Source organism: Artibeus jamaicensis, unplaced genomic scaffold (genome assembly GCF_021234435.1).
Source record: "Artibeus jamaicensis isolate MK-2021 breed Jamaican fruit bat unplaced genomic scaffold, CSHL_Jam_final scaffold_286, whole genome shotgun sequence".
Classification (NCBI taxonomy): Eukaryota; Metazoa; Chordata; class Mammalia; order Chiroptera; family Phyllostomidae; genus Artibeus; species Artibeus jamaicensis.
The window spans coordinates 3,405,440-3,423,806 of NW_026522034.1; the positions used below are offsets into that span (position 1 = coordinate 3,405,440).

At 47.2% G+C, this 18,367-nt stretch overlaps 1 protein-coding gene across 9 annotated transcripts in view; it reads left to right on the forward strand.

Annotated features, from left to right (window-relative positions):
- EDC3 (enhancer of mRNA decapping 3) overlaps positions 1-18,367 on the forward strand; it is an 80,935-nt gene that overhangs the window by 59,689 nt on the left and 2,879 nt on the right. For all 9 annotated transcript variants that reach the window (XM_037134527.2, XM_053656817.1, XM_037134523.2 and 6 more), the window contains 2 exons: positions 13,253-13,406; positions 16,476-16,693. In XM_037134527.2, the coding sequence (XP_036990422.1) occupies positions 13,253-13,406; positions 16,476-16,693 (372 nt within the window). The remainder of the gene's footprint in view (positions 1-13,252; positions 13,407-16,475; positions 16,694-18,367) is intronic.

An 18,367-nucleotide genomic window follows, 5' to 3' on the forward strand; every position in this document is an offset into this window, starting at 1 on the left:
GCTGCATGCTCGTGGTGTGGGCGCTTTCTACGCCATCGCTGTCTGGTTGCTCGTACCCCTCCTCTTGGCAGTACCCTCGCTAACTGAAGAGGGGAGGGGAGGGGTGGTATAAAAGACCTGTTGATTAGGAAAACACATTCAGGAAGCAACTAAATTTAAGTCTTTCTTCAACCCAAGTCTTCCCCTCTGGAAAGCCCTTTTGAATCCTTTAATAGTGCTGCTATCTCCAGCAGTCACAGGTGGTCAGACACTCCTCCAGCTTGGACCTCCCCTGCTAAATAATTGTATCAGTGGCCAAATACATGTGTGTTAAGTTTGGCTCTAAAATGCTAGAAGGGTGGGCGTATCTGGTGTTCTGTGGTGAGAGGTCCCCAAAGAACACTGGTTAGGAGAGTGATAAGGCTTCAGAGAAGAATCTTTGCTCAACATTTCTAATATTTTAAAATAAATAATTGACACTTTGTGTCAGTCAAAACACTGTGCTTATTATTGTAAGTCATTTGAAGACAGTCCTTATGTTCAAGTTATTAGAATGTACTAGGAGAGGGCAATTAGCTTTGAGTCCAGTGAGAGGGCACTGGGTGTTGAGAAGCCAGAGGGGTCTTAAAGGCTGGGCTGGTCCGGGCAGGCTTCCTAGGGCACAGGACTGAAGCCTTGACACAGGGGCAGGAGGATCTCATCTGGCAGATAGGAAGGGGAGGATGTTTGTGGGTAGGCTGGCAGGTGCTCGTAAGGGAAGGGCTTGTGGGAAATTTGGCCTGGGCAGAAAGCTGGTGTTGGGAAGTAGCAGGAATTTAAAATAGCTTTGGACAAGAGCAGAGAGCCTTATGTGTCAACGCTGTCCTTGTCCTATGGCCATGAGGAACAGTTGAAGGGATTCTGAAAAAGACATGATCCAGAATCTCTTTTAGGAAGACTTTGACTCAAGGAAGACCAGTCTCACGATGGAATTCAGGGTAGATGAGAAAAGAGACTAGAATAGGTTCAAGACCATTTAGTCTCATGACATAACTAATGTACCAGAGATTTGGACCTCTGAATGGAAAAGAAGATGAAGATGTGGGAGAAATGACAAAGGGGAATTTGATAGGATTTGATGGTTGAAAACAAGTGGAAAGGGATTGTGTGATTAAGAAGATTGAAAGGCATTAAACCTGTGAGGCAGGAAGAATGGCAGTGAGAATCTAGTTGCAATTGGATTACATAGGTTTATTTATTTATTTTTATATATTTTATTGATCATGGTATTATAGTTGTCCCATTTTTTTTCTCCCCTTTATTCCCTTCTACCCTGCAACACCCCTCCCACCAGCATTTCTCCACACCCATAGTTCATACCCACGGGTTGTGCATACAAGTTTCTTGGCTTCTCCATTTCCTATACTATTCTTAACCTCCCCCTATCTGTTTTGTACCTACCATCTATGCTTCTTATTCCCTGTACCTTTTTCCCCATTCTCCCCCTTCCCCTCCCCACTGATAACCCTTCGTATGTTCTCCATTTCTGTGATTCTGTTCCTGTTGTTTACTTAGTTTGTTTTTGTTTTTAGGTTCAGTTGATAGTTGTGTTTGTTGTCATTTTACTGTTCTTAGTTTTGATCATCTTCTTTTTCTTAGGTAAGTCCCTTGAACATTTCATATAGTAAGGGCTTGGTGATGATGAACTCCTTTAACTTGACTTTCTCTGGGAAGCACTTTATCTTCCCTTCCATTCTAAATAAAAGCTTTGCTGGATAGAGCAATCTTGGATATAGGTCCTTGCCTTTCATAACTTTGAATACTTCTTTCCAGCCCCTTCTTGCCTACAAGGTGTCTTTTGAGAAATCAGCTGATAGGCTGATGGAAACTCCTTTGTAGGTAACTGTCTCTTTTTCTCTTGCTGCTTTTAAGATTCTCTCCTTCTCTTTCATCTTGGGTAATGTACTTATGATGTGCCTTGGTGTGTTCCTCCTTGGGCCCAACTTCTTTGGGACTCTCTGAGCTTCCTGGATTTCCTGGAAGTCTGTTTCCTTTGCCAGATTGAGGAGTTTTCCTTCATTATTTTTTTCAAATAGGTTTTCAGTTTCCTGCTCTTTCTCTTCCCCTTCTAGTACCCCTGTGATTCAGATGTTGGAACATTTAAAGATGTCCTGGAGGTTCCTAAGCTTCTCCTTACTTTTTTTGAATTCTTGTTTCTTCATTCTGTTTCAGTTGAATGTTTATTTCTTCCTTCTGCTCCAAATTGTTGATTTGAATCCCAGTTTCCTTCCCTTCACTGTTGGTTCCCTGTCCATTTTCCTTTATTTCACTTTTTATAGCCTTCACTTCTTCCTCTATTTTGTAACCATGCTCAACCAATTCTGTGAGCATCCTGATTACCAGTGTTTTGAACTCTGAATCTGATAGGTTGTCTATCTCTTTATCGCTTAGTTCTAGTTTTGGAGCTTTGATCTGTTCTTTTATTTGGGCCATAGTTCTTTGTCTTGCTATTTCTATTATGTTGTAAGGGTTGGAGCCTTAGGTGTTCGCCAGGGTGGGCTAATTCTGCATTGTGGCTCTGTATGTGGGTGAGGGGTAAGACAGGGAATAATGCCCCTTGCTGGGCTCTTGGCCAGCTTTCAGTCACTTCCTCCACTACCCACAAACAAATTGGGCCCTTTCAGGTCCTTATTCCAGGGTGCATTGGTGGGTGGGTTTGTGTACATTCTAGGACCCCATGGGTCTCTCCAAGGAACTCTCCTGTGAGGCTGGGAGTCTCTCCCGCTGCAGCAACCTCCACAGGTTTTTACAGCCAGAGATTTTGAGGCTTTGTTTCCCCACTCTGCTACTCTGGTTTGCGTGGTCTGTCTCATTCCCCAGTTGTTCCTCCCAGTTTATCTGCATACAAATGTCCGACAGCCTGGTCTGCCAGCTGCCACCTTGCCGTGCATCCTCTCCACCCTGGCTGCCCATCTCCTTCCCTCCTACCAGTCTGGATGAATGTTCTTTCTTTAACTCCTTGGTTGTCAGACTTCCATACAGCTCGATTTTCTGGCAGTTCTGGTTATTTTTTGTTTTTTAAATTTTCTGTTGTCATTCTTTTGGTTGTGTGAGGGGGCAAAGTGTGTCTCCTATGCCTTTATCTTGGCCAGAAGTCTCAGATTACATGGGTTTATGGTGGGCCAAGTCTATGTTCTTCTCTAGTACTTTGTGGCAGAACCCAGAGAAAGTAGATACTGGAGTTGCCACACTGAGGAATAGCGAGGCGGGGGAGATGCTCGCTATTAAAGGTTTCAATGAGGAGGCTTCAGTAGAGTCAGGCTTAAGTTCCATAGCTGAAAGGGGGCTGCTGAGCCTGTTTTCTTGTCTGTGAAATGGTATAATACTTGTTGAATGAGATAGTGTGGAAAAGCAGCTATTGCAGTACTCTGTTTATAATTGTTATTTATCAGTGTGTGACTTAAAATGTGAATTGCAAAGGCTGTCTCAGTAGGGTAATTTCAAAGCATCAACGCTTAAAATTTTTCTGTTACATGCCAGGGACCATTCTGTATACTCTGGGTAAGTCATTGTGCAGCACCTCAGGGGCCTTCGAGTATAGGATAACAAATGTATAAACAACAAATAATAGAAGTGTGTGCAGGGCTAGATGTGGCAGAAAGCGGGGAGGGTAGAGGCTGGTTCAGGAGAAGCAGTGTCATCGTACGGAATGTTTATGGTTCCTCTGTGCATGTGCTCATTCATCTCAGCTCATTTTTGTGGCATCTCTGTGTTCCAGTAAATCTTTCATTAGGAATGACTATGAGGTGTTTTGAATTCTTCATTCTCCAGGTTCTAGTAAATTCCTGTCAGGTGTATCTATTCAAGGACCCTATATTATGGGTAGAATTTTTATTTAACGTCTACCATTTGTTTCCCATCCTGTAGCTTCTGTCCTCAAGTACATGGAAGCCCAGTTGGGAGGCAGTGGGGTACAGTGGATGCAAGCACTGAATTTCCAGTTATCCTCCCTGCTTTGCCTGAAGGACGTTCCTCTGCCTGCACACTATGTGTCTGCTAAGACTGGAGAGCAGCGAGTGAAAATGACCTGAAGTAGAGTTTGAGTGCAGTGGTCTGAGATCCCTTTGAGTCTAGTACCACTTACCCATACCCATTTGTCTCGGTAGAAGCAGTTTGGCTTCCTGCTCTGAAGCAGAGCATCGAACAAATCGATGAAGCCACAGTCGATTTGCTCCTACTGCTTTGTGGCTTGCCTTCCTACTTTTCCCACCATAGCTAGTTAGGTCCTTGAGCATCAGTGGTGTGTGTCTTGCTCTCAGGACAGTTTTGGCTTTCACCATTGCAAGCTGCGGTTGCCCTCCACCACTTGCCTACCATCTCTGCCCCTGAACCCTGGTTGTCTTCACTGCGTTTTGTCACAAGAAACGTAATGCTTTCAAGACCAGCAGTGTTTTCCTCTCCTAAAGAACAAGTAATCAGGAAATCCGCTCTAGGTTTGTATATGTGTTCAAAAAGAATTCAGGGAAGAGTAATCTTTGAGTATAGAAGTGCCCATTGAAGAATTTTACCCTGAGGATAGTGAGACCTCCTTTTAGTGGCTGTCGTGCTCCTGACGAGGACCCTTCTCAGTCAGAGAATTAAGTGTCTGCTGCACTGGAACTGGTCATGATCTCATCGCCTTCCCAAACCATCGACCCAACCCATCTAGTTCCCGCCCTGATCTCCCCATGACCCCAGCTCCCCATCCTGTGTTTACAGATGAGGCCACATGCTACAGGGGTACCATTCACAGGTAGGCACCTCTTCTACATTGCTTACCTTAGGACAGCCACAGGGAGATGTCAAGAGGTAAACTCTAAGAGGGGGATGAGGACACCTGAACTGACACACTTGTCCTCCTGCATTAAGTGCTCCCACAGCTTTTCACTGAGCAGGGGCTCATGAGGCTGTTGTCTGAAATTGTGTCTCCTGCAGGCAGACTTCATTGGCAGTGACTTGGTGGAATTGGGGAACCCTATGGAGGATTCTAGCAGATCCTCCAGTGCCACAAGTGGAGGGGGTAGTCAGTGCCTTTAACACGGAATCCTTTGGAGTTTCTGGGCCTGTGTTACCAGGTACACACTTGTCGTAGGCCTGGAGGTCTGGCTGTAAGTCATGGCAGTCTCTTGAGGTTTTATAGCAGGAGTGTCGAACTCATTTTCACCAGAGGCTACATCAGCCTCACTGTTGCCTTCAAAGGGCTGAATATAGTTTTAGGGCTGTATAAATGTAACTACTCCTTAACTAGGGGCAAGGAACTTGGCGCTGCCACCAGGTAGAAACAAGGCGCCAGGCGGATAAAATAAGGCAGAAGGTTGGATTTGGCCTGTGGGCCTTGTGTTTGCCACCTGTGTTCTAGAGGAATACTGTTAAGACAGATTTCTTGGCTAGACTCTTCTCCCAGTGCTGAACACTTCCGCTTCCTAGTCTTTCACTGGAAAAGGTCTCATGGCAATTTGTTGCCAGAGTATCAATTAAAGAGTTGAAGCTCAAACTAAGGCTGGAGAATCTGAAGTCTAGCATGTATGGCCTGACACCTGAGTTTTTCGATGAAGCTACTAGTTGGTCATTCCAAAAACTGAGATGGTCTTGACAAATATTTGCTAAGGTAGGACATTTTACCATTTCAGAGCCAAAGGTATCTAGCCAGAGTGAGGAAGGAGTTTGAATTCGGTGCATCCACCATCCCCCTTAAATTCAGCGCGTCACAGCTAAGCCATCACTCGTTCCCTTGACTCCTGCCATTTCTGTTTCTTTCAGTGGAGCCACTGTTTTTTAAGTGTCCAGCATGAAACTTTGTGGCCATCATTGCCTCTTCTTCCTCGTAAGAAGAGTTCATGATTAGCGAGAACCCTGGAGGCCTTTCCCCGCCCCTAACTTAACAGCCAGTGTGGCGATTCCTTTGGTAGCAGCCCCGGCAAGGACTTCTCCTTTATCCTCAGGATTCATTCTGGCTGCAGATTCTCTTCTTCCTTCACAATCACCCTTGAAATTGTTACGAGCTTTTAGTTTCTTGTACTACGCTACACATTTCTGTGTCCCTTGAAATCAATTCCATAAGATCGTTCTGCCCTTATTTTCTAGCCCTGTCAACTTCCTCCTGCATAAAACAACTTGGCTTTTAAAACCTTCTGACATCAGTCTCTAGGTTCCAGGCAGCCTCTGGAGCTCAGTTCAAGGTTCTTCCCCACCTTATCTGGAGTGTGCGCTCTCTCTTGTCATTGTAACTACAGTCCTAGCCTGTCTTTCAAGGCACAGTTTAGACTGAGAATTTGATACCTGCCTGCAGTTCCTTGTTTGAAATGCATACTTTGCACTTGTGCTCAGGATGATACAGTTCAGTTTGTGTGTTCTCTGGTACTTGGACATACATATTTTTTGTTTCCAGCTGAGCTGTCAGACTATGGGAACAAGATCTTTTTTCATATTCTTTTTGTTTACTCTCTCTGCTACCACTTTCCACCCCTCACTGACTTGCCATATTATTGCTCTGTAAACATTTCTTGATTATATTTGGAGGCACTTAATTAACTCTTTCTCTTTTTTTCTCCTCAACTTCTTATATTGAAAAAAATTTCAAACAGTTACTAGACTAGCCCTGACTGGTATAGCTCAGAGGGTAGGGCATCGTCCCACAAACTGAAAGGTTGCCAGTTTGATTCACAGTCAAGACATGTCCCTGGGTTGTGGGCCAGGTCCCCAGTTAGAGGTGTGCGAGAGGCAACTGAATGATGTTCTCTCTCACATCAATGTTTCTTTCTGTCTCTTTTTCCCTCCCTTACTCTCTATCTAAAAATAAATAAATAAAATCTTTTAAAAATTAAGATGCTAGGCTAGTATAATGAACAACCACACACCCTTGATACAGATTTACCAGGTAACATTTTGCCACATTGACTTTATATAAAGTAAATGCACACACATATCTGAACTGTTTGCGATTTTATCGCGCTCATTGTACTTCTTCACTCCTGAACATCCCCGTGTGCACCCTGTAGGGTGTTGTAGTGTACAGTCACACCGCAAGATTACTCTCAGGAAATTTAAAAGTAATACAAAAGTATTATTTAATATATACTCCATGCAAAACTTTCTCTAATTGTTTCAGTTGTGTCTTTCCTAGCTGTATTTTTAAATATATTTTATTGATTATGCTATTACAGTTGTCCTATTTCCCCCTTCATTCCCCTCCACCCTGCACACCCCCTTTCACTCATATTCCCCCCTTTAGTTTATGTCCATGTGTCGTAAGTTCTTTAGCTTCTGCTTTTCCCATACTATTCTTGCCCTCCCCCCTGTTTATTTTCTCCCCACCATCTATGCTACTTATTCTCTGTACCTTCTCCCCCCACCTCCTCCCACTCTCCTATTGCTAACCCTCCATGTGATCTCCATTTCTGTGGTTCTGTTCCTGATCTAGTTGTCCTCTTATTTTGCTTTTGTTTTAGATGTGGTTGTTAATAACTGTGAGTTTGCTGTTTTTACACTGTTCATATTTTTTATCTTCTTTTTCTTAGATAAGTTTCTTTAACATTTCATATAATAAGGGCTTGGTGATGATGAACTCCTTTAACTTGACCTTCTCTGGGAAGCACTTTATCTGTCCTTCCATTCTAAATGAAAGTTTTGCTGGGTAGAGCAATCTTGGATATAGGTCCTTGCATTCCATGACTTGGGATACTTCTTTCCAGCCCCTTCTTGCCTGTAAGGTCTCTTTTGAGAAATCAGCTGACAGTCTGATGGGAACTCCTTTGTAGGTGACTGTCTTCTTATCTCTTGCTGCTTCTAGAATTCTCTCCTTCATTTTCATCTTGGCTAATGTAATTATGATGTGCTTTGGTGTGTTCCTCCTTGGGTCTAACTTCTTTGGGACTCTCTGAGCTTCCTGGATTTCCTGGAAGTCTATTTCCTTTGCCAGATTGGGGAAGTTCTCCTTTATTATTTGTTCAAATAGCTTTTCCACTTGTTACTCTTCCTCTTCCCCTTCTGGTACCCTATAATTCAGACGTTGGAACATTTCAAGATGTCCTGGAGGTCCCTAAGCCTCTCCTCATTCTTTTGAATTCTTGTTTCTTCGTTCTTTTCTGTTTGGTTTTTTCTTTCTTTTTTTCAGGTCCACACCATTGATTTGAGTCCCAGCTTTCTTTCCATCACTATTGGTTCCCTGTGCGTTTTTCTTCATTTTACTTAGTGTACCCTTCATTTTTTCATCTAATTTGCAACCAAAATCAACCAGTTCTGTGAGCAACCTGATCACTAGTGTTTTGAACTGTGCATCTGATAGATTCTCTATCTTTTGGTTGCTTAAAAGTATTGGCTCTGGGGCTTTGATTTGTTCTTCTGTTTGAGCCATAATGTTTTGGTCTGGTTGCTCCTGTTAGTATGAGGGGTGGAGCCTTAGGTGTTGTTCACCAGGGCAGGGCAACCCAGTTGCTGGGTTGGGATGCTGGATGTGGGGGCGGGGTCTGAGAGGGAGCAATAGCGCTTGCTGGGCTCTCTCTTATGAGCAAATTGGCCCCTTCTGGTGCTGGTTCCCAGGTGGGTGGGCTCTTGTACATTCTAGGACCCTGTGGGTCTCTCCAACGAAATCTCCTGTGAGGCCGGGAGTATCTCCCGACACCTCAACTCCCAAAAGTTTTTTCAATCGGTGCTTTTAGGCTTTATTTTCCATCTCTGGGGCCCTGGGTTGAGCAGTCTGTCTCACTGCCAGTTTTTTTGCCTGGTTTATCTGCGTGCGAATGTGTGTTCGCAGTCAGCCAACTGGCTTGCGCACTTGACTGGGTCTGTCGCTTCCTCCCTGCACCCAGGTCTGCCAACCACCGCCTCTTCCTGCCACTCTTTCCACTCGCCACCGACTCCACTCCTCTTACCGGTCTGGATGAATGGTTCGTTGTTGTCAGACTTCAGTACAGTTCAGTTTTCTGTCTATTCTGGCTGTGTTTTTGTTTCTAAATCTTTGTTGTCCTTAAATTTGGTTGTGCAAGGAGGTACAGTGTTTCCACCTACGCCTCCATCTTGGCTGGCCTTATCCTAGCTGTACTTTTAATCAAGCATGGCACATGGCATTTAGTTGTCTCTTGACATCGTATCATATCTCTTTCCTTTTCCACAGCTTGTGTTGCCTTTTGTGATACTGATATTTGTGGAGATTGGGGGAGAGTTGATACAAAGAGTACCCTTTAGTTTTGACTTACTGCTTGTTTCCTTTTGACATGATTCATGTTAAACGCTTTTCCCAGGGTTTTGGCGGGGCTCTGTCTCTCAGGGCATCTCCATGTGGAGTGCGCATTGTCAGTTTGTCCCGCCACTGGGGCTCAGTTTGATCACTTGGTAAGATATCCATCAGATTTCTTTGTAAAGATACTTTTTCCTTTGTAATTAATACGTAATCTTGTTGGGAACTCCTTTACCTCTTGAGTTTGTAGCTTTTTTCAGTGGAGCTGTATCCTGAAGGAATGATAGGCAGCACAGGTAGGAGGGTTGGCCTAGTTGTACGTGAGAAGGGAAGAGGTGGGGAAGGAGTCAGACCCTTCTTACCCACGCCTGCCTTTGGTTACGGCTGCAGAATGGACTGCCCCGAGGCCATTGCACCGTCTCTTCACATTCATTCACTCCTTCAACGCATTTGTGTAGCTCTTCCCACAGGCGCTCTGCCAGCACTGAGGGTCCCGTGGAGAAGAAGGGGGCACAGCACTAGAACAGGATGGACGTGTTCACTGCCCTTGTGTTGCTTACCATCTGGTGAAGTAAAGAGTCCAGAAAGCAAACCATCTACAGACTGGACTAAGTACGATGAAGAGAATAAGCAGCATGCTGAGAGCATGGGGTACCTGCTCTGATGTGAGAGAGTAAGGAACCAGCCCTGTGTTTAAGGGAGTGAAGGGAAAAGAGAGTGCCAGGAGGGGGACATTCTTCCGGGGCCCAAAAAGGACCTGGAGTATTTAGGAACCAGAAGGCAGCCAAGGTGCCTGGAGCATGGTCAGGGTTGGGTCCAAGGTGAAGGGATGAAGTCTACAGGGGCCAGATGATGGGAGGCCTGGTGAACCCTAAAGAAGAGTACCAGGAACACTGGACTTTTTGTAATGAGTCCTCCTTTCAGAGATAACGACACCAAATTGCATTTGGTGGTATCTTTACTGTAAATGTGCAGGGGCTGTGGATCCGAGGGTCTGAATTTACCAGTGGTTTTACACTCCCAAAAAGACCCAGTGAGATATCGTCAACCAAATGTGTGACCACCATGGAATGGAATTAGAATTCACAGTCCCGGGTAAATCCCAGGCCCATTAATGAGCCCCGGTCCTCATTGATAAGACATGGGGCACACACAGCCTGTCCAACTAAAAGGCCACGTCACTTTGAGGACTGGGTGTAGATAGGAGAGGACACTTTGTCACTGGCGGGAGCCTTGTTACTAACAGGAAGGTTGGGAACTTTGAAGGACAGGGAAGGATGTCCGTGCAGAGGCTACTGGGAGGCTCGGCCGTGGTGCCGGGCAGTGCGTGAGGGCAGAAGTACGATGGAGGGTGTACCGTTTGTGAGGGCAGGGTAGGCCCGGAGGTGTCGGGGGAGGGGTGCAGAAGGGACAGGCATGCCAGGGGGCCATTCGGTTCCAAGGCCCTTGCCTCCCGCTGTGGAGTGAGTTGTGCCATCTGGAAGGGTCTTCTGTCTGGGTCTGTACTGAGTGTGCTTAAACCGTTCCCTCAATATCCTAAGGTTGATCAGATCCTCAGACGTTCTCTGCTCATCACAGACTGACTGTGATTACATCTGCCTTTCTCCTTTTACCAACAGCTGTAAGATACATATTGACATTAAGACAGACCCTCCCCACTGATGTGACTGCCTTGGCTCCTGAACAATGCAGAGCCACCTTCCAATCCAAACACAATAGGCTTGGCTCTTGTTCAGGCCTTGGCGGTGTCATTGTTTGCAGTTTACACGATATGTTCTTGGTTCCCTTCCTTTGGAGTTTGTTTTACTTCCCCTGCCTGTTTGTGATAAGCCAGTCTGCCTGGGTGGACTTTGTGTGTGAGTGCTGAAAGAAGCATTCTGTGGTGCTTGCACACTCACTCAGGAGCCGTGGAGTACAGTGGAATCCTCAGCCTGTAACAGCAGACTGAGCCAAGGACCCTGCCTTTGTCTTTCCCTAAGCTACAGACAGGCGAGTTCCTCAGCAGTGTCCCCCACCCCACACACAGCCACACGGTTTCCAGCTGCCATGTGCAGCGAGTGAGGAGTGAGCCTCTTCTCCCTGTACTGTGAGTTCTTGTGCCTTTAAGAACTGAGGGGGGAGGGGCAGCAGAAAGGGCTCGGCCTGGACCCAGAGAGTAAGCCTGACGGTAGGGTAGCAGACCACCACTCACAGCCCTGGCCCGTTTCCAATCCAACAGAAAGAGAACAAGCAGGTGAGGAAGTGCACAGACCTGAGGGAAAGCTCTCCCTAGCGTGACCGTGCAGGTAAAGAGGGTATTTGATGTGGGCAGGTGCGTGACTTGTCAGACAGGTTAGGATTGTAAGTAGCTTAGGGCTCCCAGGAATTCCTTCAGCTGTTTTATACTGCTATCAGTGGTTCCTAATTAGATCTGACATCTAATCAGGGTGTGCGTGTCTGGAGCAGGTCATAAAAATGACTGTTTTGATCAGCTGTTGACATGCAAGGTCAGGCTGCAGCCTCCAGCACTGGCACCTGGGTGTATCGGTAACTGACGTTTCTGAAAGGGTGAGAGGAGATAACGCCCCCTGTGGCTCTGTTGGTTGTCTTTTAATTCACAGTTGTTCATATTATGAATGCCTTTTCAAATTTGCTCATGGATCTGTAAAAATCTAGATCTGTACTATTTTTAAGCCCAAGCCCCTTGGACACTGCAGCTCTTTTCAGTTTTTGCTTCTACATAAATCACACTTTGTAGCTAATTAAGCTGAAGAAGCCTGGGAATAAAGTTTGAATTTAAAAAATAATCTATGTAGGCAGGACTGGATGCCTGATAGACCCTCAAGAAATTTCTGCTGAAATGTTCAGTGAGAAAGACAAGTTTTTCTGTACACAGCTCTGGGACCAGTAGGATGATGGTGAACTTCTGCTTCAGAGTTTGATCAGAGCAGAAGTAACACTGGGTCCGCATCACTTACACGTTTGAATATGCGATGAGAGCTCACATCTGTTGGCAAATGTAGGTAGGCCAAGTCGAGGCGGTGGGGGACCAAGAGGTGCAGGTTATTTTCCTGCTTTGAGGAGCTGACAGTCCAGCGTAGGTGATGGCACAGGCCCTAAAAAGATGTCTGACGTGGCCACACAGAACTGGTTACACACAGTCCGTGGGGACTTGGTGATGGGGATCCTTGTCAGTCAGCCAGCCAGTGAGCCTCTCGGGTGGAAGGGCCGCTCCCAGTGGCTTTTAGTGTTTGTCAGGTGGCGTTGGTTGTCAGGGCAAGAGCTGCTTATGGTGCGTTTTTGGCTTTGCTGTTTGTTTCCTGTCCTGGTTTTCTGGGCCCAAAAGCGGCACGTGGTGTCGATACTGGTGTGGATACGTGACACCACGACTCCTGCAAGTGTGCCGGCCACCACAGACCTGGGCATTAAATGATATGGTTCTGAGTAGCTTAAAGCAAGCCATAGGTTCCTTTCCATGTGCTCGTCCCCGTGGTGTGAGTGTTGTGTCGCATTCACTCCAGGTGGGCAGAGCTGCCAAATTCTGGGAGAAAACAAGTTGCTAATTGACATTTCTTCAGCAAAGAGAACGGGTGAGTAGAAGAGAGGAGGGGAGTGGATGAGAGCAGACGAACAAGTCATCCCGTCCTGAAAGAGAAGAGCGGGCTGAGCGGGCTGGGGGGCGAGGCTCTGGGGAGGGTTAGGGCTCTACTTGTAAGGAAACCCCACCTCCAGGGAAGCATTTCTCGCTCTTGGGACGAGCATGTTCTCCTCTGGTGGGGTCTGTAGGTTGCTGTTACCGAACACAAGCTCTCTGCCCACCTTTTCTTGGTGGTACCAAATATATCTTGATAGATTTGGCCTCCATGGTTAAAACTTCACAAAGCCCGCTCTGTGGTAACCTGAACAAGCTGGTGCTTAGTTCCCCGTCACCACCTGAGCCTCTGGGGCTGCATAGCCCTGGTCCCAAGTGAGGCAGATGGTGAGGGGAGGGCCGTTCTCAAATTGTGGCTCTCACAGAATCCTGGATTGAGCACACCCATTTGTGGACCTGGTTTCCTGTAATCACTGCCCTTTATCTCCATTTCTTCTTTTGAACTGCAGACTCTGGCCTGGTTGTCCCAAGTGTCTCCTATGAGCTACATAAAAAGCTGCTCTCTGTGGCTGAAAAGCATGGGCTGACTTTGGAGCGGAGACTGGAGATGACAGGTGTGTGTGCCAGTCAGATGGCACTGACTCTGCTCGGAGGACCCAACAGGTAAATGCCACTGGATTAGCAGCAACCAGGTGTGGGTTGGTGTCACTTTGCCTGGCCCTGCACGGTCTCTCACACAGGAGGGATTCATTAGGCAATTGCTGCTTATGTAATGGATACACCTTTATGAAGTCACTTTCCTAGATGCTGGAGGTTTTTGTTTGTTTCTCTAACCAGTTTCCGGGAAGTCCTCGTTCCTCTCGCAGTAAGCGACCCTTTGACCTTTTCTTTCCTGGTGACTGTTGCTGACTGTCAGAGGCCTGCCTTCTAAGAACCTTCAGAGACCCAGCCATTGGTACCTGTCATTCCCAGGGCCGGATGCAAATCAGTCCTGAGTTCCAGAGCCACGCTGACAATTGGGTGGGAGAGCTTGAGCCTGGCACCTTCCCGCCTGCCCTCTGGGTTCATGTAGTGGGAGCAGCGCTTCATTTTAGTTGTGGACATTTACAGATACTGTGTACCAGCCTTGCGCTAGGACTAGGGATACAGGGAAGAATAAAACACAGCTCCTGCCCTGCAGTAACCGAACGAGGCCTCCAGAAAGTACCATGCTGTGGTAGAGGAAGCAGAAGGTTCTCCAGCTGCCACATTCTGTCTACTCCCAGGTGAAGAAGCCAGTCAGCCTTCCTAGAGCAGGGCATCCAGGTTGAGTCGTCCTGCAGAGCAAGTGCCATTAACAGGCAGCAGGAGCGGGGAGAGTAGGTCTGGGGAGTAGTGTGTGCCAAGAGCATAGAGAACTGAAAGACCGTGGCAGTGGTGGGGCCGTGAGTCATTCTCTGGCTGGACAGCAGAGCCTCGGTGCAGCCGAGCGGTAGGGAGCTGTGGAAGGAATTTCAGTGGGGCCGTGACATGATTTTACAAAGATGACTTTGGTTGAGTAGATGGTGTGGAGGCAAGACTGGATGCACACTGTAACAAGACTTAGCAACCAGGGAAATAGGGATCAAAGAAGTGGAGATAGGTGAGGGATTTTTTTAAAAGATAAAATCAACAGAGCAGGGTCATTGCATGGATGTGGGAGGTGATGGAAAGTGAAGTGCCCGTAGTCACTGAACTTCGAGCTTTCCCACGTGGACATCTTGTCGGATAGCGATAACATTAACCGTGATAGGGAACGTGGGAAGGGGAGCAGGTTTGGAGGAAACGGTGGGATCGTGTTTTGACTGTTAAGTTTGAGAGGCCTGTGCGATAGCCACATAGAGCATCAGCAGTCTGCATCTAGTTTAGAAGAAGGTCTGAGCAGAAGACAGATCCTGCCAGTCATCAGCCCGTAGGTGGTGTGGAGTAGACGAGATCCTGTAAAGAGCAGGTATGCAGGGAGGAAGGGCCTAGGATGGAATTCTGGGGAACGTCAGCACTGAAGGCACGGTGAGGAGATGAGCCTTCCAGAATGGCTGAGAGAGAAAGCCAGAGAGGTAAGAAAACCAGGAGGATGGTGCTTCAGAACCAAAGCAATAGAGTTTGAAGAATAAAGGAATGGTCAGCAGTGGTACTGCCGAGAGATCGAGCAAAGGTAGAGCTGACAGGTGTCTGCTGGATTTGTCTGTAAAGGGAGGACAGTGGCAGCCTTGTGGAGAGTGGTGTCTAAAGTGATGCAGCTGGATGTGAGGTTCCCCTTCTTGCCCCTCCATTCCCCTTGCCCTGTGAAGTTGTGGATGTGTTTACTCCTCCTGGCCCTTGATTTAGGCTTGCTTCTCAACTGTGCCTCTCCTGTAACAGGGAGGAGCCAATGGAGAGCAACTCCCCCCCCCACACACACACACACAAAAGAAAGGAATAGCGCCAGCTGCCTGTGGACAGAACACCAGGCCCTTTGTCCTGGTGACTGCCACACCTCCCCCAAAGTGGCCATTGGGGAGCTCCTGCAGTAAGTTCTTCCTGGGAGTATTTGAGACCATTAAGCGGCTTCACAGAAACAGTAGTTTTGGGGCAGGATTGGAATGTTCCCACAAAGTCAAATTCCTTTCAAGCCAGCTTCTTGCGATTGGCTGTCCCTGTGCCTGTATGAACTCTTAGAAATGCCTTCGCCTGCCCTTTGCAGCAGCTACTGGCTTTCTTTGAAAAAGATTACCACGTTAGTAGTCATTTTCATGTATGTCAAGGATCATGCAGTTCCTCACTGCTTTCAGAACAGTGCTGAATTTGATACTTGTGGCTTCTCCTCGAGGATAAAGTAGTAGCCCGGTGTTTTCAGACAAGCCAGCTAAGGCTCAGAGAGCTAGAGCTGAAAGACTTGCCCATGTGATCCTGCACATATGAGGTGGATGGAGCAGGTCTCTGATGGGACAGCTCTGTTTTCAGGGCCTGTGCTCTGCCCCGCATTGTCGCATGTGTGGGTGCCATAGTCTGCTTTGATACCTGTGTGAGAGTTTAGGAAACAGACATGGGTGAGTCATATGCCAGAACTTGACAGTGTCTGTCTGAAGGGAGTACTCACCATATTTCCTTAAGATGCAGATGTAGTGGGGGAAATGAATGGTACTACCCCCAAATTTATTTGGGGGGCAGGGTTTTCCCCTTTGGCTGGATACTGATTGAGGACGATTCAGAGCTATCCTGTTTGGTACTTGCTGTGAGTTTCTTAGGAGCTGAGCCAGGGTAATCTTAGAAGAGGTGAGCCTTGAGCTGGATCTCAAAGAAAAGGTGGGCTTTCTGGGCAGGGGCACAGTTTGAGCAGAAGCAAGAAAGCTTTAACAGTACAGGCGAGAATGAGACCAGACCTGCCCCAGGGGAGCAGGCATATTGGGGAGGGAAGCAAAGAGGGTGTTGAGGTGGGAAAGCCTGTCTGTTACAGAGTTTGGGTCTGATAGGTTTGCAGTGTGAGGGCAGTAAACGTTCTTGGTCAAAAGTGGTGTTCTGTGGAGCAAGGTCCGGGTAAACTACCAGGTGAGAAGGCCCAGCAGGTGCAGTGTGGGACACCCTGTAGACCTGTCCTTCTGTGGGTTTTGGCCCCTTTGGAACCTGGGACTGTCGGGAACTCCTAAGAGCAACAGGTGCGAGACACTCACTCGGTTTAGGGTGCAAGGGAGTGCCAAGGCTGTGACTGAGACTGCCTCTTCACTTCTGTTCCAGGTTGAATCCAAAAAATGTCCACCAGAGGCCTACCGTGGCTTTGCTTTGTGGGCCCCATGTGAAGGGGGCTCAGGGTATCAGCTGTGGGAGACATCTAGCCAACCATGACGTCCAGGTCATCCTCTTCCTGCCCAACTTTGTCAAGATGCTAGAGTCCATCACCAATGAGCTGTCTCTCTTCAGCAAGACCCAAGGCCAACAAGTGTCCAGTCTCAAAGGTAAGCACTTGCACGCGGTTGTGCTGAGGCAGCCTCCCTCAAGTAGTTCGATGGTCTGATGGTGCCACCCAGTGGTGACATGTGGAAAAGCATCGTGAGGATAAAGTGCTCTGCTTGTGCAAATGGGAAATAACTTTGGTATTGACTTGCCTACTTCCTATCCCTTTCACCCTCACTGTCCCATACTCAGATGGAGAGCTGGGGACCCATTTATTCACTTCACAGATATTTACAGAATGGGCACTGTTCCTGACACTTGGGGATAAGGGCAATAGATTTTTTTTTCCCCCTTAAATCCATGCTTCCATGAATCTTAATATTCAGGTTCGGACAGATGAAGAAACTAATAAGTAACATTTCCATTAGGTCAGGTGACAGTGTTGTGGAAACATAAAGCAGAGAAGAGAGTGTCGGAGGGTAGGGTGAGGAGTACAGACTTAGACATTACAGGGCCAGGCTGCAAAGCGCCTGTGGGTCCTTTGAAGGGCTTAGACTCTGACTTGGGTGACGTAGAAAGTCCCTGAAGGAGTAAGTAGAAGAAAGGTATGCTCCAGCTCTGGTTCCAAATGGTCATTCTGGCTGCTGCTTGAGAGTAGACTGCAGGCTTCTGAAAAGATGTGAAGAGGCTGCCACGAGCCCTGGCCGGTTAGAGCATCGTCCCATACACCAAGGTTGCAGGTTTGATTCCCCATCAGAGCACATACAAGAATCAACCAGTGGATGCACAGATAAGTGGAAAACAAATCAGTGTCTGTGTATGTCTCTTGCTAAATAAACAAATATTTTTATTAGGAAATGTATTTTTAAAGGCTGTTATGATAAACTGGAGATGGTGGTGGCTGAGACAGTGGACATGGTGAAAGGTGGTTAGTTTCTGAATCAGTTTTGAGTGTAGAGTGAACAGATTGGATGAAGGTGATGAGAGAAAGAAGTTAAGGGTGACTCTAGGGTCTTTGGCCCGAGGGACTGGAAGGGTGGGGGTACCATCACTGAGATGAGAAGGCTTGGGAGAAGAGCAGAAGCTCAGTTAGAGATGCTGCCAGATATGGCAGTGGAACTGTCGATTGATATGTCAGTGCGTCTGGAATTCAGCAAAGGGATGTGGTGTTTAGAGTCGTACGAACCTGGATAAGATATCTCCTAAGAAGAGACGGTGGGTAGAGAAGTTGTTAGACTGTTTGTGTAGAAGTCAGGGAGGCAGAGAGCAGCTTAAGGTACAGGGAAGGAGTGATCAGTGAAGGAGAAGGAAAACCAGGAGAGGCAAGTACCTGAAAGGCAAGTGAAGAGAGGAGGGCATGAGTGGTGTGAGCAAGGTAGTCTAGGTTAAGTTCAGATGATGAATTAGAATTGACCACTGGATTTAGCAGTGTGGAAGAGCAGTTTCAAGGGGAGTAGTGGGGTTAAAGTATGACTGGAGTCGGTTTAAGTGAGAACAGGGGAGAAGTGGAGAGAACATATATGACCCAGAGAAAGAGTTTTGCCAGGGGTCAGATGGTGAGTTGGGGCCAGAGCTGGGGCCAGATCTCTTAGGCCAGTTACCTGCGGGCACAGAGACCCTGGGGCCCGGTCTAAGTAAGGAAGCCGTGGGTCTGCCATTGAGAAATAGCATTACTTCGGGCTGAGAGCTGGGAAGGGGGCCTGCCCTGGGTTCCCCTCTTGAAATCTACAACATGA